Genomic DNA, 23,054 nt, shown 5'->3' on the forward strand with positions numbered 1-23,054 from the left:
TGGAATAATAGCAATAATACCACTTGGCCATGGCCTGAATGCCTATATATATGGGAATTGATTCTTTTTCCTCTTTCCAAAGAGCTTGAACTTTTTTCTCCGCCGTGAGTGCAGACACCTTCAGTCGTTCAACCTGAGGGGAGCACGATTGGGCATGGAGCAGGGCTTTTCCATCTTGAACTCGCTGATCCACCAGAGGAACAGGAGCTCCATCTCTGAGCTCAACATCGAAGATTTCTTCAGCCATCACCTGGCCATCTATGCCAACCCCACCTTCCCCAAGATCATCCGCAGCTTCTGCAACCTTACCAGCATTTTCATCAACTATAACTGCATCTCTGATGACCTCCTGGACACCCTGACTGAGAGCTGCTACCAGCACCTCCGCACCATGAACATTAAATGTCACATCCACGATCCTCACAATCAGGTGATCTGGGGACTCTCCTGGTCCAAGCTGGCCAAACGCGCCACCAACCTGAAAGTCAATTTTTACTTTGAGCTTGTGATGAAGAACGATCGGCTGACTCGGATTTTGGTGCCAGAGATCCCGGTCAGGAGCTTAAATTTTCGGAGCTGCTACTTTAGCGACCCAGATTGGACCATGAAACCCACTCTGACTGATCTAATTCCACACTACAAGAATACTCTACAGGTAAGAGATGTCTTACAGGTATGTCTAAAGACAGTCATAGAGTCATAGAGGTTTACAGCATGGAAACAGGCCCTTTGGCCCAACTTGTCCATGCTGCCCTTTTTCTTTAAACTCTTAAGCTAATCCCAATTGCCCACATTTGGCCCATATCCCTCTATACCCATCTTACCCATGCAACTATCTAAATGCTTTTTAAAAGACAAAATTGTACCCTCCTCTACTACTACCTCTGGCAGCTTGTTCCAGACACTCAACGACCCTCTGTGTGAAAAAATTGTCCCTCTGGACACTTTTATATCTCCCCCTCTCACCTTAAAAATTTCAATACCAGAAGATCACAGTGGTTAGCACTGCTGCCTCACAGCACCAGGGATCCGGGTTCCGATTCCTGGCTTGGGTCACTGTGTGTGCAGAGTCTGCACGTTCTTCTCGTGTCTGCGTGGGTTTCCTCTGGGTGCTCCAGTTTCCATTCCACAGTCCAAAAGTTGTGCTGGTTAGGATGCATTGGCCACGCTGAATTCTCCCTCAGTGTACCCAAACAGATGCCGGAGTGTGGCGACTCGGGGATTTTCACACTAACTTCATTGCAGTGTTAATATAAGCCTACTTGTGACACTAATAAATAAACTTTGAACAAACTGCCCAGATCAGGAACTATCTCAGGCATGTAAAAGGGCTGGCTGACTTTTTAAAATTAAAGAATTCTTGGCTGGGACATGGGCATCGGTGGCTGGCCATGGCAGAGGGGTTAGCATAGCTATCTCACAGCACCAGGGACCGGGGTTCAATCCTGGCCTGGGGTGATTGTCAGAGTGAAGTTTGCAAATTCTCCTGTTGTCTGCGTGGCTTTCCTCCAGGTGCTCTGGTTTTCTCCCACAGTCCAAGATGTGCAGGTTAGATTGATTGGCTATGCTAAATTGCCCCTTAGTGTCAAGGGATTAGCAGGGTAAATACTTGGGGTTACAGGTATTGGGCTCGAGTGGGATTGTTGTTGGTGCAGGCTTGATGGGCCAAATGGCCTCCTTTTGTACTGTAGGGATTCTGTGATTTTATGGCTTATCGCCCATCCCTACTTTCTCGAGTGCAGTTGAAAGTCAACCACACTGCTGTGGATCTGGAGTCACATGTAGGCCAGACCACGTAAAGATAGTAGATTTCTTTCCCTAAAGGATATTAGTGAATGAATTAGGCTTTTACAACAATCGACAATGGTTTCATGGTCATCATTTTAATTTTTATTGAATTCAAATTTCACCATCTGCCAATGTAGGAATGAAACTCAGGTCCCAGGGCTTTACCCTGGGTCTCTGGATTACTAGCCCAATGACAATACAGTGCCTCTCCTCAATTCTTTACACACAACACCAAAGAGATTCAGTAAAAAAGTTGTGAGTTTACTCAGTTCAGAAGCAATGATGAGAGGATTTTGTTTCTTCCTGAGGGTTATGAATCTTTGGAATTCTCTCCTCCGGACCCCAGGGTCATTGAATATTTATAAGGCAGACGCAATAGATTCTTAGCTAACAAGGGGGTCAAAAGTCAAAGTAGTCGAGAAGAATACTGAGATACAGGCTTTTAGACTAGATGGGATTGAGGTACGTAAGGAGAAGGTGTTAGCAATTCTTGAGAGTATGAAAATATATAAGACCCCTGGGCCGGATGGGATTTACCCTAGGATTCTCTGGGAGGCTAGGGAGGAGATTGCAGAGACTTTGGCTTTGATCTTCATGTCGTCATTGGCTACAGGTATAGTGTCGGAAGACTGGAGGATAGCAAATGTTGTCTCCTTGTTCAAGAAGGAGAGTAGAGACCACCCTGGGAATTATAGACCGGTGAGCCTTACTTCTGTTGTGGGCAAAGTTTTGGAAAGAATTATAAGGGATAGGATTTATAATCATCTAGAGAGAAATAAATTGATTAGGGAGAGTCAACACGGTTTTGTGAAGGGTAGGTCGTGCCTCACAAACCTTATCGAGTTTTTTGAAAAGGTGACCAAAGAGATGGATAAGGGTAAGGCAGTTGACGTGGTGTATATGGATTTTAGCAAAGCGTTTGATAAGGTTCCCCATGGTAGGCTACTGCAGAAAATGCAGATGCATGGGATTGAGGGTGATTTAGCAGTTTGGATCAGGAATTGGCTAGCTGATAGAAGTCATGATGTGGATATGCCGGCGTTGGACTGGGGTAAACACAGTAAAAAGTCTGACAACACCAGGTTTAAGTCCAACCGATTTATTTGGTAGTAAACTCACTAGCTTTCGAGGTTACCAGAGCTTTATATGCTCTGTCTGAGGCCAGAACTCTCCATTCACCTGACGAAGGGGGTAACCTCGAAAGCCAGTGTGTTTACTATCAAATAAATCGGTTGGACTTAAACCTGGTGTTGTCAGACTTTTTACTAGCTGATAGAAGACAGAGGGTGATGGTTGATGGGAAATATTCAACCTGGAGCTCAGTTATAAGTGGTGTACCTCAGGGATCTGTTTTGGGACCACGGCTGTTTGTCATTTTTATAAATGACCTAGATGAGGGTGTAGAAGGATGGATTAGTAAATTTGCTGATGACACCAAAGTCGGAGGAGTTGTAGACAGTGAGGATGGATGTTACAGTTTGCAGAGGGACATAGATAAGCTGCAGAGCTGGGCTGAGAGGTGGCAAATGGAGTTTAATGCGGAAAAGTGTGAGGTGATTCTCTTTGGTAAGAGTAACAGGAGTACAGAATGTAGGGCTAATGGAAGGACTCTTGGTGGTGTTGACGAGCAGAGAGATCTCGGTGTACATGTGCATAGATCCCTGAAAGTTGGCACCCAGGTTGATAAGGTTGTTAAGAAGGCGTACGGTGTGTTAACTTTTATTGGTAGAGGGATTGAATTTTGGAGCCGTGAGGTCATGTTGCAACTGTACAAAACTCTGGTGCGGCCGCACTTGGAGTATTACGTACAGTTCTGGTCGCCGCATTATAAGAAGGATGTGGAGGCATTGGAAAGGGTGCAGAGGAGGTTTACCAGGATGTTGCCTGGTATGGTGGGAAGGTCTTATGAGGAAAGGCTAAGGGACTTGAGGTTATTTTCATTAGAGAGAAGAAGGCTAAGAGGTGACCTAATTGAGGCATACAAGATGATCAGAGGGTTAGATAGGGTGGACAGTGAGAGCCTTTTTCCTCGGATGGTGATGGCTAACACGAGGGGGCATAGTTTTAAATTAAGGGGTGGTAAATATAGGATGGATTTCAGAGGTAGGTTCTTTACTCAGAGGGTAGTAAGGGCGTGGAATGCCCCGCCTGCAGCAGTTGTGGACTCGCCAACTTGAAGGGCTTTCAGATGGTCTGTGGATAGGCATATGGATAACATTGGAATAGTTTAGGTTAGAGGGTCATTAGATTGGTTCCACTGGTCGGCGCAACATCGAGGGCTGAAGGGCCTGTACTACACTGTAAAGTTCTATGTTCTAAATGTTTTAAGCCACAATCAGATCAACCATTTATAGGAATGGAATTGCTATAATGCAAGAGGAGGCCATTTGGCCCATCGAGCCTGCACTGACAACGATCCCACCCAGGTCCTAAACTCCACGCATTTACTCTGCTAATCGCCAAACACTAAGGGACAATTTAGCTTGGCCAATCCACCTAACCCACCCATGTTTGGATTGTGGGAGGAAACTGGAGCACCTGGAGGAAACCCATGCAGACATGTGGAGAATGTGCAAACTTCACTCAGACAGTCACCCCAGGCCAGAATAGAACACGGGACCCTGGGGCTCTGAGGCGGAGCAAGGTCGCGGGGCCACATGGCCTACTCCTGCTCCTAATCCATATGTTCACACTCTTTGAGGTAACTCTGAGACATACATTTGTCTGAATGACAAGAAGGGTTAGGTGAAAAATGCACAAAATGCAACACTTTGTGGATTGAGTTAGAATAATCAATATAACCGAGGCACACAGAGCAGTCATCTCAGCTTGGTGTACATGATCCTAAACTCGCGAAAGGAAAATAGGCCAGGATCCCTGCACTGACCCCTCCTGGATAAGGTGTGGACACGGATATTGAGTAACGATGCAAACATGTTCGCCTGTGACAGTAACAGTTGAGTTGCGCACGAATATTTCCTTTATTGCTCACACAGGAAGAATGTCCACTTAATAAGATGTCAGAGGACAGTTGGGCAAAGAGTCAAATGCCTCTATACGAACAGCTGGTAAAAGAAAATGACTGTTAATTCACAGTTCATTCCATTGACGAAAATCTCTCTTCTTAGGAGCAGCTGATCACATTTCCCATGACTCAGATTAAACCAAAACATAATTTACAAGTGAAAACACATTTAAAGTTTATACACAATTAAAACTTTAAGTGTTTGGAATGTCAGAGACCTTGATTTTCACACTGGATGACCCATCTGTGCAGAGCTATGTCATAACAGACAGATCATAAATTAGGCCGGATTGAATGCAGTCGAGGAAGTTTAGAAGAGACGTAACCTTGTGGGGGATAAAATGCAGCCAAGACCAAATCTCTAATATTTAGATAGCATAACTGCAATGTGTCTTTATTATGACCTTCAATGTCTTGATGTGTTTTCCCCAGTAACTTCTGCTTAGATGAACACTGAGGACTAGAGTCACCTTTATTTACACAGCTTGGAGAACCAGGTGAAACTGTCCAATTTTGTCCCCTGTTGGCCATTCAAAGGAAATGCTGCTATTATTCTAACCCCTCTCTCGCCACAATCTACAATTATCTACCATGATGATGTGCAGAAATTGCATTATTCTCCTTGGGAGTTGAATGGTTCACTCATTGTGTAATGAATAATGAGTAAAGGCAAAAAAAAAGTACAGTAAATACTAGAAATCAAAAGAAAATTTGTGGCTATCCAAAGGAGGTAGATAAGTATGGACTCATATTTCAAGTGTACTGTTACATATGAACTCAATTTGCTGATATTTGAGCATTGCTGAAAAAAGAGACATGCTATTGAAGTTTTTCACCTTGTACTCATCAGGCACAGCTACACAGGTAAACTGATTGTCCACTTGATAAGATGTCATCATGTGAAGACTGCTGGTTGGTTGACAAGTGAACTCTGATTGGCAGAGGCATTGGCATAGAGAATGAAGCAGAGAACACTTAACTGTTAATTGCCAATTTTGTATTTCACACCAGGCATCAACTCTGAGTAGAAGACCATCCCTTCGCTTGTTCATAATAGGCAATGTACTGATCACACCCAACCAGCCTGTGCTTGCAAAACTCAAAGTGCCCAACTGTAGATGTGATTCCGCGATTGTATAATACTTGCTGAACAATCCTGACAGTGCTGAGATCTACACTGAAAACCAATTTAAGATTATCAGTTGGTCTTACATTACGGTTCACTTACACACGCTGGAAGTCACATACGTTCAATCACGGGGACCAATTCTTTGCAGATAGAAGGAGCACGAGGGAAGAAGTGTTAGGGCTTTTAGAGGGCATTAAGACCGATAAATCCCCGGGGCCTGATTGTATTTATCCTAGGCTGCTTAGAGAGGCGAGGGATGAGATTGCTGGGCCTCTGATGCGAATCTTTGTCTCTTCTTTGGACACAGGTGAGGTCCCAGAGGACTGGAGGATAGCGAACGTGGTACCGTTGTTTAAAAAGGGTAGGAGGGATAGCCCGGGTAACTATAGGCCGGTGAGCTTAACGTCGGTGGTAGGTAAGTTGTTGGAGGGGATTCTTAGGGATAGGATGTATGCGCACTTGGAGCGTTGCGATCTGATTAAGGATATGCAGCATGGCTTTGTCAAGGGGAAGTCTTGCCTTACAAATCTGGTAGAATTCTTTGAGGAGGTGACAAAAACGGTTGACGAAGGACGAGCCGTTGATGTCGTCTATATGGATTTCAGTAAGGCATTTGACAAAGTCCCTCATGGTAGGTTGGTACAGAAGATTAAAGCTCATGGGATATGTGGTCAGGTATCTAGATGGGTAGAGAACTGGCTTGCAAAGAGGAGTCAGAGAGTAGTTGTGGAGGGGTCTTTTTCCAGCTGGAGGTCTGTCACTAGTGGTGTGCCGCAGGGCTCGGTACTGGGACCTCTTCTCTTTGTAGTGTATATAAATGATTTGGAAGTGGGAGTAGGTGGTGTGATCAGCAAATTTGCTGATGACACCAAGATGGCTGGATTGGCGGGCAGTGAGGAGCAGTGTCTGGCAATACAGCAGGATGTTGATTGGGCAGATACGTGGCAAATGGAGTTTAATCCAGATAAATGTGAGGTGATGCATTTTGGCCGGAATAAAGTAGGGGGAAGTTATATGATAAAGGGTAAACCTGTAAGGAGTATAGAGTCGCAGCGAGACCTGGGGGTGCAAGTGCACAAGTCTTTGAAGGTGGCAGTGCAAGTGGAGAGTGTGGTGAAGAAAGCCTATGGTATGTTAGCCTTTATAGGAAGGGGTATAGAATATAAGAGCTGGAGTCTAATGTTGCAGTTGTACAGAACGTTGATTAGGCCGCATTTGGAGTACTGCGTACAGTTCTGGTTGCCTTACTACCAGAAGGACGTGGAGACTCTGGAGAGAGTGCAGAGGAGATTTACCAGGATGTTGCCTGGTATGGAAGGACTGGGGTATGAGGAAAGATTGAAGAAATTGGGGCTCTTTTCCCTTGAAAGACGCCGACTGAGGGGGGATCTAATAGAGGTATATAAGATTATGAAGGGTATAGATAGAGTAAACAGAGGTAAGCTATTTCCTATAATAGAGTCACGTAGAACAAGGGGCCATGGACTTAAGGTGGGGGGGGAGAGGTACAACACAGATATTAGAGGGAGGTTTTTCACACAGAGGGTAGTGGGGGTATGGAATGCCCTGCCAAGTAAGGTGGTGGAAGCAAACACGCTAGAGTCATTTAAGAGTAACTTAGACAGGCACATGACTGAGTTGGAGATGGGTAGATATAGGAGATCCTTTAATTAAGGGTCATTAGCATTGGGGTGTCCCTAGAAATGTAAATGGGTATAGTATGATAATAATGTTTTCTCTTTTCATTCACAGGTTTTAAGTCGGTCCACCTCGTGTCCAACGAGGGGCATACACGCGATGGGTCGTACTGGGGCTGCTCTTAGTTGTTCGAGATTGGCCTAGTGCTTCATGTTGTTAGTGTGTGTCTAAACTGGACAAGATACTGGGCAAGACGACAGCTCAGTGACTATCGTTGATTGCTGTGCAGACACATGGATTTGGGCCGGTGTCTGTGGGAGTTTGCGCATTCTCCCCGTGCTTGCGTGGGTTTTCTCCGGGTGCTCCGGTTTCCTCCCACACCCCAAAGATGTGCTGTTAGGCTGATTGGCAGGAATAAATTGTCCTTAAATCAGTTTTCCCTCAATCTGGATGGCCATAAAACATTAGACAAGGGTCATGGGTAGAGAGGTGGTGTTGAGTTGGCAGCGTGGGCTCGTTGGGCCAAAGGGCCTGTTTCCCAGGCTGAGTTTGTTCTTTGTTCTTTGATCTACACATTGCATCTTTTCCAAGTAAACAAAAGCTTGGAGGAACAGTCATTCCCTGGTACATTCCTCGTGGCAATGTTTTGACCAATCAGTCGACCTGCCTGATTTGAATATGAAATAACAGCCTTGCAATTAATGCATGTCTCTTTTTTCAGAAATGCTCAAATATCAGCAAATTGAGTTCACATGTAACAGTTAACTGTTCTCTTCTGGATTCCCCATGGCAACACCTCTACCAGTCAGAATCCACTTACCAACCCAGTCAGCATTTGCTTCTCATGCAATAGAAATCGTTGTTCTCCTAACTGTTTGTTTATATTGTGTAGCTGTCCTGATGGGTGTAAGATGAAAAGCTTTGACAGCATGTCTCTTTTTTCAACAATAGAATCACAACATTTTCATGGAGCACAAGGAGGCCATTTGGCCCATCTTGTCTGGACCAGCTCTCATAGATTCCTACAGTGCAGAAGGAGGCCATTCTGCCCATTGAGTCTGCATACAATCCCACACAGGCCCTATCTCCTCAAACTCATGCACCCTAACTAGTCCCCTGACACCAAGGGGCAGTTTCACATGACCAATCCACATAACCTCCCGCATATCTTTGGACTGTGGGAGGAAATCGGAGCACACAGAGGAAACGCACACAGACACGAGTAGAATGTGCAAACTCCACAGAGATAGTGATCCAAGCCAGGAATCGAACCGGGGTTCCTGGAACTGTGAAGCAGCAGTGCTAACCATTGAGCATTATAATTTAGTGCCATTCTCTGGCCTTTTCCCCATACCCTGCACATTGTTTCTATTCAAGTAATCATCGATTGCCCTCTGGAATGCCTCGATTGAACCTGCCTCCATCACATTTCCAAGTGGTGTATTCCAGATCTAAGCCTAATTAAGAACATAAGAACATAAGAAATAGGAGCAGGAGTAGGCCATCCAGCCCTTCGAGCCTGCCCCGCCATTCAATAAGATCATGGCTGATCATAATTGCTACGTGGAGAAGTTTTTTCTCACCTCGTGTTTGCTTCTTCGGCAAATCATTTTAAATCTATGCCCTCTTGGTCTAGATCCTTTTATGAGGGGGAACAGTTTCTCCCTATTTACCCTGTCCAGCCCCCTCATGATTTTGAACATCTCTATCAAATCTCCTCTTAACCTTCTTCTCTCCAAGGAGAACAGTCCCAACCTCTCCAATCTATCCTCATCATCGAAGTTTCTTATCCCTGGAACCGCTGTTGTGAACGTCTTCTTCACTCTCTCCAGTATGTTCACATCCTTCCTGTAGTGTGGCACCAAGAACTGTACACAATATTCCAACTGAGGTCTAGTTAGTTTATTGTATAAGTTCAGCATAACCTCCTTGTTCTCGTACTCTATTCCCCTATTAGTAAAGCCTAGAATATTATATGCTTTATTAATTACTCTCCCCACCTGTACTGACCTATATACATATATACCCTGGTTTCTGGCTGCTCCTGTACCCCTTTTAAGAATTGTACCCCTTATTTTCTATGGTCTCTCCATGTTCTTCCTACCAAAATGCATCACCTCACTCTTCTCTGCATTGAACCTCATCTGCCACCAATCAGCCCACTCCACCAACTTGTCCATGTCTCTCTGAAGTTCCACACTGTCCTCCTCTCAGTTTATAATACTTCCAAGTTTTGTATCAACTGCAATCTTTGAAATTGTTCCCTGCACATCAAGATCTAAAGCAGGGAGGAGCAAGTGTCCCAATATTGACCCCTGCAGAAACCTTAGTACAAACCTTCCTCCAACCTGAGAAATATCCATTAACCGTTACTCGTTGTTTTCTACTATTCAGCCAATTTTGCATTCATGTTGCTATTGTCACTTTAATTCCATGAGCTATAACTTTTCTCACAAGTCTGTTGTGTGGCACTGTGTCCAATGCTTTTTGGAAGTCTATGCGCATCACATTCACAGCATTACCCTCATCAACTCCCCCTTTCAAAATACTCCAGCAAGTTAGTTAAACACGATTTTCCCTTAAGAAATTCATCCTGATTCTGCCTAATCAACCCACATTTTACCATGTGACTATCAATTCTATCCCAAATAATCATTTTCTAGAAGCTTCCCTACCACTGGATGTTAAACCGACTGGTCAGTAATTGCTGGGGCATATCGTTACAGTTTGTTTCGAACAAATGCACAATAATTGCAATTCTCCAGTCCTCTGACACCTCCTCTGTGTCTAAGGAAGACTGAAAGATTATGGTCAGCGCCTCTACAATTTCCAAACTCATTTCCTTCATTATCCCTGGATGTATCTCATCCGCTTCCGGTCAACGTTACGTACCAGCAGTTAATCCAATACCTCCTCCTTATCAAATTTCAACCCTCCTGGTTGGGCCTGGGTAGCATCTACTTCCTTTGTAAAGACGGAGGCAAAGTATTCATTTAACATCTCAGCCAAGCCTTGTGTCTCAATGTGTAAATCCCCTTTTTGTTCCCTAATCAGTCCTATCCCTTCTTTTACCACCCCTTTCCTATTCAGGTTCCATTAGAGGACTTTGGGATTCATAGAAACATAGAAACATTGAAGATAGGAGCAGGAGGAGGCCATTTGGCCCATCAAGCCTGTTCCACCATTCATCACGATCATAGCTGATCGTCCAACTCAATAGCCTTATCCTGCTTTCTCCCCATAACCTTTGAGCCCATTCGCCCCAAGTGCTATATCCAGCTGTCTCTTGAATACATTCAATGTTTTGGCATCAACTACTTCCTGTGGTAATGAATTCCACAATTCTTTGGGTGAAGAAATGTCTCCTTATCTTTGTCCTAAATGGCCTAGCTGAATCCTCTGACTGTGACCCCTGGTTCTGGACATCCCCACCATCGGGAACATCCTCCCTGCATCTACCCTGTCTAGTCCTTTTAGAATTTTATAAGTGTCTTTGAGATCCTCCCTCATTCGTCTGAACTCCAGCGAAAGCAATCCTAACCTATTCAATCTCTCCTCATACATCAGTCCCAGTGTCCCTAGAATCAGCCTGGTAAATCTTTGCTGCACTTCCCTCGAAAGCAAGAACATCCTTCCTCAGAAAAGGAGACCAAAACTGCGCACAGTGTTCTAAATATGGCCTCACCAAGGCCCTGTATTACTGCAACAACACATCCCTGCTCCCCTTTATATTGGCTGCCAGTCTTTTATTGCAATCCGTTATTTGCTTTTTCACCTCTCTTCTGAACCTTCTGCACTCAGCTTCGTTCTCCACTGTGTTTTGTACCTGACACCTGTCAAAAGCACACTTTTTCTACCTTAACTTAGTTTCTATCTCCCTTTTCATCCAGGGAGCTCTGGATTTGTTACCCTCCCTTCCCTTTTTGCTTTGACTGTGCTGAAACCATTTATTTTTTGAAGGTAGCCCTATGTTCAGCTAATTTTGGAATTTGCATGTTCTCCCCGTGTCGGCCTGGAATTTCTCAGGGAGCTCCAGTTTCCTCCCACAGTCCAAAGCTGTGCAGGTTAGGTGGATTGACCATGGTAAATTGCCCCTTAGTGTCTCAGGATATGTGAGTTGTGGGATTAGTGGGATAAATACATGGGGTTATGGGGGTATGGTCTGGGTGGGCAGCTCTGTTGAAGATTGGTGCAGACTCAATGGGCTGAATGACCTCCTGCTGCACTGTAGGGATTCTGTGGTTCTACGATTGCATGATTCTAATTTTTCCCATCAACCTTTCATTTCAGTCCATTGGCCCAGATCTGTTCTTGCCCCATTGAAGTCAACTCTCCTCAGTTAATTATTCTTCCTCTGGATGAGTGGCATGGTGGCATAGTGTACTGCTGCCTCACAGCACCAGGGACTTAGGTTCAACTCCGGCCTCGGGTCACTGTCAGTGTGGAGTTTGCACATTCTCTCCGTGTCTGTGTAGGTTTCTTCTGGATGCTCTGGTTTTCTCCCACAGTCCAAAGATGTGTGGGATAGATTGATTGGCCATGCTAAACTGACCCTAGTGTCCAGAGATTAGCAAGGTAAATATGTGAAGTTACAGGAATAGGGAGGTTGGGTGGGATTATGCTTGGTACAGACTCGATGGGCCGCATAGCCTCCTTCTGCACTGTAGGGATTCTATGATTCTATAATTACCTAATGTCCTTTTCTATCATCATCCTAAATCTTATGAAACAATGATCACTATTTCCTAAATATTTCCCCACTGATTTGATCTGCTTGACCCACCTCATTTCCAAGAACAAGGTCTGGCAGTGTATCCTTTCTTGTTGCTCTGAACACACTGTTGAAAATTCTCCTGAACACACTCTAGGAAGTCTTGCCCCTTCCTGCCCTTTACACTGCAAGTAGCCCAGTCTCTATTCAAATTTGGTACGACGAAGCGGCTATTTGCTGACTGTATTTTTCTGGTCTTGCATACTGATCAGAATAAACATTGATTCTGCTGAGCGTATAACAATATCTATATTCTGAGATGTGATTTCTCTTTGCAGAAATTGACGTTGGAATTTAATAATAGTCATGAACGGATTGACGATGAGTTACTCCAACTGGTGCTGACGTGTGAACGGCTGCACTATATGAAAATCTGGGCTTTTCTCAGTATTAAGTTTATTGAGACAATGCTGCAGTATCGTCAGGAGGGAAAGTCTAACTTCCGCACTCTGAAGGTAGAGGAATTGTTGCCATTAACAGCATTTTTGGGCCATGTTAGCATGAAGACTGGGCCATTGACATAATGCCTTGCTGCTCAGGTTAATAAATACTGTAGTCCCCAGGTCCTTAATGTTCCAGCAATACATTCTCATCCTGTTGGATTTGCAGAGTTCACTAACTGCTGGCCCTTTGTCCCCTGATATTGCAGAGCTATTGTTCTGTTTGGGCTGTATTGCAGTGGATCAGCGGTGGGCAACCTGTGGTCTGGAGGCCACATGCGGCCCGTCTGGGTTCTGAGTATGGCCCAGGAGACATTGTGTTGACCATTCCCATGTGCAGCGTCACAACATTCCGCTGGTTTCCATCTGTGGAGTTTTTCTCCTACTGGTCTGAATGAAATTGAAATGATTTGTATGTAAAGCGAGGGCATCTGAAGTGAGGTGCGTGCTGATTACTCACAACATTGACTGTGAGAGCTGTGCGCTCTCTTTGCGTCCAAAGTGTCAATATTTTGTTTGTTGATGACAGTTCTATTACTAAAACTTAAAGTTTATTTATTAGTGTCACAAGTAGGCTTACATTAACGTTGCAATGAAGTTACTATGAAAATCCCCTCTTCACCACACTCTGTCACTTGTTCAGGTACACTGAGGGAGAATTTAGCATGGCCAATGCACCTAACCAACGTGTCTTTGGATTGTGGGAGGAAACTGGAGCACCCGGAGGGGACCCGCGCAGACACAGGGAGAATGTGCAAACTCCACACAGACAGTGGACCCAAATTGAACCCAGGGCCCTGGTGCTGTGAGGCAGCAGTGCTAACCACTGTACCACCATGTTGCCCTCTTGAATGGTTTGAATTGAATGATTAAGCATTTCCTATAACTTGTTATGAAACATTCAGCGTGTATTTAATCTTAATCATGAGATCATGGTGAGTGAACCAGCTCGATTTCAATCCTGTGGTCCACTCACTAGCCTAGAATGCCCAGCACCCGGAGGAAACCCACACAGTCACGGGGAGAATGTGCAAACTCCACACAGACAGTGACCCAAGCCGGGAATCGATCCTTGTCTCTCCCACTGTTTATTGCTTCCAACACTCCAGTATTTTGCTTTCTCTTCCCCTTTCTTTATATTTTGACATTTTTGCACTTTATTATAAGGAATCATATCAATTTACTTCTTTACTGTCGGCTTTTATGCGATAGGAATTGTGGACTGTCCCTCTGTGGGTGAATACTGTCAGGCTTGACTGTTCAATTGGCATCCTTGGTAGAGTTGCACTTAAGGGAAAGTTTAGGGAGTTTTGTTCCGCTATGTAAAAAAGGGCAAAGCCACGGCACATTCTAATCCAGTGACACCCTGGTGGTTAGCACTGCTGCCTCAGAGTGCCAAGGACTCGGGTTCAATTCCCGGCTTGGGTCACTGTCTGTGTAGAGTCTGCACATTCTCCCCTTGACTGCGTGGGTTTACTTTGGGTGCCCCGGTTTCCTCCCAAAGTCTGAAAGACACGTTGATTAGGTGCATTGGCGGTGCTAAATTCTCCTTCAGTGTACCCAAACAGGTGCTGGAGTGTGGAGACAAGGGGATTTTCACAGTAACTTCACTGCAGTGTTAATGTTACTGTGACACTAATAAATAAACTTTAACAAACTCTCCATCACCAATCACCGAGATGTGGATGTGTCATATGTCTGCTCCTGGCTCCTTTAACCTTTCACACTTACTCACTTCCAGGTTGCCATGTCTTGGAGGCCGGAAATCACTTTCTGTTTGATGGTCAGTGACTGCTCCCTAGTGTCTGAGCTGGGAAAGACACTGTCCATCCAAATCAGTACACTCTTTAAATTTATACCCCTCCATCTCAGTCAAGATAGCAACAGGTTCTATCATACACCCCTACTCCTGTGAGGGAGGGAGAGACCCTAGAAAAGACAGGGTTCGTGCTTCCAGATTACTATTCCTTGATCCTTTTTGGAAAATGTAGAATTTTGGGGTGAGAATCAGATTCAGTTTTTAAAAAACTTGTTCTTGGGATCTGAGTGCTTGCTGGCAAGACCAACATTCATTGGCCATCATGAACTGCCCTGGAGAAGGTGGTGACGAGTTGTCTTCTTGAACTGTGCAGCAATCCATGCGGTGTAGGTGCACCCACAGTGCTGTCAGGATGGGAGTTCCAAGATTTGACCCTGTGACAGTGAGGGAATGGTGATACAGTTCTAAATGAGGACAGTATAGTGTCTGGACTGGAGGCGAGCATGCAAGTGACGGTGTTCCCATTCATCTGCTGCCTTGACTTTCTAGATAGTAGGTTTGGTGGTGCAATCATAAGAACATAAGAACATAAGAGATAGGAGCAGGAGTAGGCCATCCAGCCCTTCGAGCCTGCCCCGCCATTCAATAAGATCATGGCTGATCTGTCGCTGCTCAGTTCCACTTTGCAATCAAAGGATCCTTAGGGAGTTGTTGCGGTGCAGCTTGTCTGTTGTACACACGGCAGCTACTGTGGTGGGGGGGTGAATCTGAAAGTTCATTTATGATGCCCTCAATGATGGGTCTACTGTAAACCTAACTTACATATAAAAATGCCAGTTCACATGCATTCAATGTGCGACAGATTTCCTTTTATTCATTTGTGGGATTTGGGTGTTGCTGGTTGGCACACATTTATTGCCTATTTGCACTTGTTTGAAGGGCAGTTGGGAGTCAACCACATTGGTGTGGCTCTGGAATCACATGTAGGCCAGACCAGGTAAAGTCAGCAGATTTCCTTCCCTAAAGGGCATTAGTGAACCAGACAGGTTTTTCTTCACAATCAGCACTGGTTTCACGGTCATCAGTAGATTCTTAATTCCAGATATTTTTTATTAAATTCAAATTCCACTATCTGCTGTGGCAGGATTTGAACCCGGGTCACCAATTTCTGAGTTAATAATCTAGTGCTTGTACCATTAGGCCATCACCTCCCCTAGTTGATATGTAGGGAACTGTAGACCAAAATGAATCTGTGGTGAGAAAGGAGTAAATAAAAAGGAGAGAAAGGAAATTAAATGCAAACATTTTAACTTTAGTGAAACAAAACCTAACCAGACTGCAGTTTCTCCCTTCCATAGCACAGTATCATGGATCATTTGGATGAGCTGTTTTGTGTTTACCAGATTTGAATTAAGTTGCATTTATTGGTCCCACCCATGGAAGACACAAAGAATTTTACCACCTCAGTGCGGGCGAGGCTGGCAGAATGACATTCTCCATTTCACCTCGGGTGGGATCTTGTGAGCCTCAGGTGGGCGAGATGGTAAAATTCTGGCAAAATTCTTTCTATAAACAAAGATTGCCATTTGTAAAACTTAAGTCGTTTAACCATAATCCTTTTTATTTTTTCTCGGGATGTGGGCATTCATCGAATCATAGCATCCCTACAGTGTGGAAGGAGGCCATTTGGTCCATCGAGTCCGCACCGACTCTCTGACAGATCATCTTACCCAGGCTCTATCCCCCTAATCTCATGCATTTACCCCGCTAATCCCCCTAACCTATGCTCCTTGGGACACTAAGGGGCAATTTAGCAAGGCCAATCTACTTAACCTGCACATCTTTGGAGTGTGGGTGGAAACTGGAGCACCCGGAGGAAACCCACACAGACATAGAACATAGAACATAGAACATAGAACATAGAACATTACAGCGCGGAACAGGCCCTTCGGCCCACAATGTTGCGCCGACCAGTCTTATTTTTAAAAAAAAACATTGACCCACTAATCTAAACCAATCCCTTTTCGTCCATAAACCTATCCACCAATCTCTTAAACGCCCCCAAACTAGGCGCATTTACAACTGCAGCAGGCAGGGCATTCCAATCCCTCACCACCCTCTGGGTAAAGAACCTGCCCCTGACATCCGTCCTATAACTACCCCCCCCTTAATTTAAAGCCATGCCCCCTCGTGCTAGATTTCTCCATCCGAGGAAACAGGCTATCACCATCCACCCTATCTAAACCTCTAATCATCTTATATGTTTCTATAAGATCCCCTCTTAGCCGCCTTCTTTCCAGTGAAAACAACCCCAAATCCCTCAGTCTCTCCTCATAGGACCTCCCCTGCATACCAGGCAACATCCTGGTAAACCTCCTCTGCACCCTCTCCAAAGCCTCCACATCCTTCCTGTAATGTGGGGACCAGAACTGCACACAGTACTCCAAGTGCGGCCGCACCAGAGTTGTGTACAGTTGCAACATGACGCTGCGACTCCTAAATTCAATCCCCCTACCAATAAACGCCAAGACACTGTACGCCTTCTTAACAACCTTATCTACTTGATTCCCAACTTTCAGGGATCTATGTACACATACACCTAGATCCCTCTGCTCCTCCACTCTATTCAAAGTCCTCCCGTTAGCCCTATACTCAACACATCTGTTATTCCTACCGAAATGGATTACCTCACACTTCTCCGCATTAAACTCCATCCGCCACCTCGCGGCCCAGCTCTGCAACCTGTCCAAGTCACCCTGCAAACTTCGACACCCTTCCTCACAATCTACCACACCTCCGACTTTGGTGTCATCAGCAAACTTACTAATCCACCCAACTATACCCTCATCCAGATCATTAATAAAGATTACAAACAGCAGTGGCCCCAAAACAGATCCCTGAGGCACACCACTCGTAACCGAACTCCATGATGAATAATTACCATCAACCACCACCCTCTGTCTCCTATCTGCTAACCAATTCCTGATCCAAGTACCTAAATTACCACCAATCCCATACATCTGCATTTTCTGCAGAAGCATACCATGGTGAACCTTATCAAACGCCTTACTAAAATCCATATATACCACATCTACTGCCTTACCCCTATCCACCTCTTTGGTCACCTTCTCAAAGAACTCAATAAGGTTAGTAAGGCACGACCTTCCCGCTACAAAACCATGCTGACTATCTCTAATCAATTCATTACTCTCCAAATAACTATAAATCCTATCCCTAATAATTCTTTCTAAAACCTTGCCCACTACAGAAGTAAGACTCACTGGTCTGTAATTCCCAGGGAAGTCTCTGCTCCCCTTCTTAAACAATGGGACAACATTCGCTGTCCTCCAATCTTCCGGTACTATACCAGAGACCAACGACGACCTGAAGATCAGAGCCAGTGGCTCTGCAATCACCTCTCTTGCCTCCCATAGAATCCTAGGGTAAATCCCGTCCGGACCAGGGGACTTATCTATTTTCAACCCATCTAGAATACCCAAAACATCCTCTGTATCAACTACAATACTTTCTATTTTACACCCCTTCACCCCAGTGACCTCCTCAGCTACATTCATATCGTCCTGCGTGAACACCGAAGAGAAATAATGGTTCAATGCCTCTCCAATCTCTTCCGGTTCCACACACAACTTCCCCCTACTGTCTGTAACTGGCCCTAATCTTGCCCTAACCAACCTTCTGTTCTTGACATACCTATAGAACGCCTTAGGATTCTCCTTAATCCTATCAGCCAAAGTCATCTCATGCCCTCTTCTAGCCCTTCTTAACTCCCTCTTCAACTCCCTCCTAGCCAATCTAAAGCTTTCTACTGCACTACCCGAGCCCTCAAGCCTCATCCGAACATAAGCCTCCTTCTTCTTCCTAACCAACAAATCAACTTTTTTTGTGCACCACGGTTCCCTAGCCCTACCAATTCCTCCTTGCCTGACAGGGACATACCTATCACAGACCCACAGTAGCTGCTCCTTGAAAAAACTCCACATTTCGGACGTTCCTAGTCCCTGTAATCTCCTAGTCCAATCAATGCTTCCTAATTCCCTCCTAATGGCCTCATAATTACCCTTCCCCCAGCTAAAACTACTGACCCGAGGTTCATGCCTATCCCTTTCCATCACTAAGGTGAACGTAACCGAATTGTGGTCACTATCACCAAAAAGCACACCAACTTCCAAGTCTAGCACCTGGTCCGGCTCATTTCCCAGCACCAAGTCCAATATAGCCTCACCTCTAGTTGGCCTATCTACATATTGAGTCAAAAAACCTTCCTGCACACTCTGAACAAAAACTGACCCCTCTAACGAGCTAGAGCTATAACAATTCCAATCAATGTTAGTAAAGTTAAAATCCCCCATAACAATTACCCTATTACTTTCACTCCTAACCAGGATCGTCTCTGCAATCCTTTCCTCAACCTCTCTAGAACTTTTTGGAGGTCTATAAAAGACTCCCAACAGGGTGACCTCTCCTCTCCTATTTCTAATTTCTGCCCATACTACCTCAACAGACAAGTCCTCATTAAACTTCCTCTCTGACACTGTGATATAGTCCTTGACCAATAATGCTACTCCACCCCCCCTTCTACCTCCTTCTCTACTCCGACTAAAGCACTTGTACTCTGGCACCTGCAACATCCATTCCTGACCCTGCTCTATCCATGTCTCTGAAATGGCCACAACATCAAAGTCCCAGGTACTGATCCACGCTGCAAGTTCATCCACTTTATTGCGAATACTCCTCGCGTTAAAGTATATACATTTCAAACCTCGCTCCGCCCCACCCCCACAATGCCGTGCAATGCCGTCCCCTTCTATGCCCCCCTCACTTTCACCCCCTCTACCCAGGATCCCACCCCCCCTCTGAATCAGTTTAAACCACTCCGCATAGCCTTCACAAATTTACCCCCCAGGATATTTGTTCCCCTCTGGTTCAGATGTATACCATCACTCTTATAGAGATCCCATCTTCCCCAGAATGAGCCCCAATTGCTCAAGTAATTAAACCCCTCCCTCCTGCACCATCCCCTCAGCCACAAGTTCAAACTTTCCCTCTCCCTATTCCTCTCTAAACTATCCCGTGGCACAGGCAAGAGTCCAGAGATAACCACTCTGTTTGACTTGGCCTTTAGTTTCCATCCCAACTCCATGAAACTCTGCTTAATATCCCCTTCCCTTAGCCTCCCTATGTCATGTGTCCCCACATGAATTATAACTTGGGGTTGATCACCCTCTCCCCTAAGAGTCTTGAATATCCTCTCTGACACATCCCGGACCCCAGCCCCTGGTAGGCAACACACCAGCCCTGAATCCCTACCCTTACTACCAACTCTCCTATCCGTCCCTTTAACTGTAGAGTCCCCAATCACGAGGCCCAATCTCTTACATCCCCTAGACACCTGAGCTTTTACAATAGGCTCACCCCCAGAGTCCTGCTCCCTTTGGCTATCCCCAGTTGATGCTTCCTCAACTGTAGCCTCCAGGACCGAAAACCTATTTTGGAGGGGAACAACCCCAGGGGATTCTCCTCCCACATGCTTCTTTCCCCTCCTCTTGACATTGACCCAAGACTGATTACTAGGAGTGACTATTTCCTTAAAACTCCTATCAATGTCTCTCTCTGCCTCACGAATTATGCGGAGCTCATCTAATACCTCCTCCAGCTCCTTAACACGCTCCTCCAGAAGCTTCAATCTAAGACACTTCCTACAAGTAAAATCCCCTGAAACACTACTGGAGTCCCTCACCACATACATCCCACAGGAGATGCAGCACACTGCCCGAACTGCCATCCTTGAAACAGGTAACAGCAAAAAAAGTAAAAAAAAACTTCCCCACACTTATAATTAGGTTAGAGGAGGTGGGAGGGTGGGATTCTCTACTAGTGTAGAGAATCGGGTATCCTCTCTGGACTAATTTATAGGGTTAGAGGCCAGAAAAAAAAACTACAACTACCGGTCGACGCCCTAGTGACGACTTCCGGTTTCTAACTAATTTAAAAAAAAACCGCCGAAAAAACTCGCAACTGAAACTAGAATTAAACAGTTAAGAAAAATAAACAGAAAAAAAAACGCACCTTTTTACTGCCTCCTTACTCGCAAAAATCGCTGCCTCTCGACTCTGCTCCAACGGAACAATGAGGCCGATTCGCAGTGGTGAGTGCTTTTAAACCCGAAAAAACTACAACTACCGGTCGACGCCCTAGTGACGACTTCCGGTTTCTAACTAATTTAAAAAAAAACCGCCGAAAAAACTCGCAACTGAAACTAGAATTAAACAGTTAAGAAAAATAAACATTGGGAGAATGTGCAGTCTCCGCATAGACAGTGACCCAAGGCCAGAATCGAACCCAGGTCCCTGACATTGTGAGGTCACTGCCAAAATTTGTTACCCATCCCTAATTGTCCTTGAACTGAATGGTTTGATGGACCATTTCAACAAGCAGTTAAGAGTCAACCACCTTGCTGTGATATTATACACATACAGTCTAATGAAATATGCAATGTCTCAGGAATTAACAAAATAAGTTTGCCTTGGCTGGACTTGGGAATAGAGAGAGCTTGATTAAAATCTTTGAGACTGTTGATGTGACATGGGCATTGTTTAATCAACAGGTGAGAATCTACATGCACAAGTATGAAACGAATGAAGAAGATAAGCTCCTGCGCAACTTGTACATTAAGTACAGGGACCTGATCGACACAGAACTCAATTATTTTGTAATTACTTACCCCTTGATGTAAAGTACAGCTTTGCTGAACGGATAACCCAACTATGATACATTTAAGCAGTTAGAGAATCAATAAGTGTATTTGTCCGCCAGTCAAATAAAACCTTCAGAAACAGAGGTACCCAATGTGTAGGAATAATTGGGAATCAAAATATAAAAGATTTGCTTGGCACAGTCTATTCCTGTTCTTATTATTGGCGCTGGGGAGATGGATAACCCAAGATGTAAAATGCTTTGACATTGAATTGACTGGCCGTGGGACTTCATCAGGGTCAGTCATTCATGTCGGAGGTGGCAGTGAAACCTTTTCATTGTGTATGAGATTCTGCAATTGTGTAGAACAAGTTGGACGTCTCACTCTTTCAGAGATTCATCTCCTTATCAACAGAGGGGAGACCCCAGCACATGAAACATGAGCAGGCCTTATGGTCTATCAGACCCGTGTGTTGTAATTGACCTACAGACAGTCCAAAGATATTTTTAATGTTTCTGTGTGATCTGCCTATGAATATTTAAAATGATTTTCACCCAACACTCTTTGTACAGATCTGCTGATCCTTCTGTAAGCAAGTGACAACTGGTGGAAAGAGCAGATACTGATAAACACAATCTTGTGGAACAGAAACTTGATGGATCACAGCAATGTTTAGGTTTACCATGTTTCCTTGTTCCAACATGTGTTCGTCCCGAAACAGAGTCCCTCTCGCTCTGCAAACCTGAGGAAGGGAGGACCACATATACAAAAAAGACACTGCCTAGCCAACCTGGATCCCCAGTAGGATAACTAAGAAACTCGTTGAGATAGCGGATTGAAAGAATGATAGGGTGTGAGTAGTTATCACTGATTCCCAACTGAGTCTCAACTGTACCAACAGGGGGAGACACAGAGCCAAAGCCAGGTACCTCCCCGGTGATGGACAGAGAATAGGGGTGTCACCTCCAATGGGCAGGATTTTCCAGCCGGAAGATCCTGCAGTGGGAAGGACTGGGAAACCCTACCATATATCTTTAAAGCGCAGTGTTCCTAATTTTAGAAACCAACCAGCTTTACTACTGCAAAGATTTGTATAATTTTTTATCTTGTCCGTATATTGCAAATAAAATATTTTTGATATAAAACCAGAGTTGTCCTGCCTTATTTCATCCAAAATCTTTACAGACATAAATCCCTGAAACTCCACTGCAAGATAAAACGCAGGAAACATCTGACACCAGATGGCGCTGTGCACGCACATGTAACACTGACTCAGTGCTCACTATTAGCCTGACAATCATAAGATGTCTTTTCGCATTATCACCATTTCCCCAGCTGCATACCCCACAAAAATTAAAATGATTGACCAAGCTTACTTTGGCTTATTCTTCAGCATGATGTGGAGATGCCGGCGCTGGACTGGGGTAAGCACAGTAAGAAGTCTCACAACACCAGGTTAAAGTCCAACAGGTTTATTTGGCAGCACAAGCTTTCAGAACACTGCCCCTTCATCATTTTTCAAGTCAGGCCCAGATAGTGAAGGGTTGAATTTGACCCAGGGTTGGTGGGGAAGGGGTGATTGAGCTTCTTGGGGGCTTTAAGCGTGGATTACATTGGAAAGTTGAGAAGCAAACAAGATCTTATTCTTCAGCACTCAGGAGCATCAGGAACCATGATACTTGCAGCTGTTTACTTGTATTAATTCTCTTTGATCTATTATTTCCCTCCTACACATTGGATTTTTTGATTTGATTTGATGTATTATTGTCACATGTATTAGTATACAGTG

The 23,054-nt window shown here is 44.7% G+C and overlaps 1 protein-coding gene across 1 annotated transcript in view; it reads left to right on the plus strand.

Moving 5' to 3' along the window:
* Window positions 1-22,343, plus strand: part of LOC145357877 (F-box only protein 39-like) — a 47,266-nt gene extending 24,923 nt beyond the window's left edge. Inside the window, exons 3-5 of the mRNA XM_080211434.1 lie at window positions 83-655; window positions 12,630-12,806; window positions 21,176-22,343. Coding sequence (XP_080067560.1) covers window positions 83-655; window positions 12,630-12,806; window positions 21,176-21,304 — 879 coding nt within the window. The 3' untranslated portion in view covers window positions 21,305-22,343. The remainder of the gene's footprint in view (window positions 1-82; window positions 656-12,629; window positions 12,807-21,175) is intronic.
* The last annotated feature ends 711 nt before the right edge of the window (window positions 22,344-23,054 follow it).

The sequence above is a fragment of the Carcharhinus amblyrhynchos genome, chromosome 24 (genome assembly GCF_965287045.1).
Source record: "Carcharhinus amblyrhynchos chromosome 24, sCarAmb.v2.hapA, whole genome shotgun sequence".
NCBI lineage: Eukaryota > Metazoa > Chordata > Chondrichthyes > Carcharhiniformes > Carcharhinidae > Carcharhinus > Carcharhinus amblyrhynchos.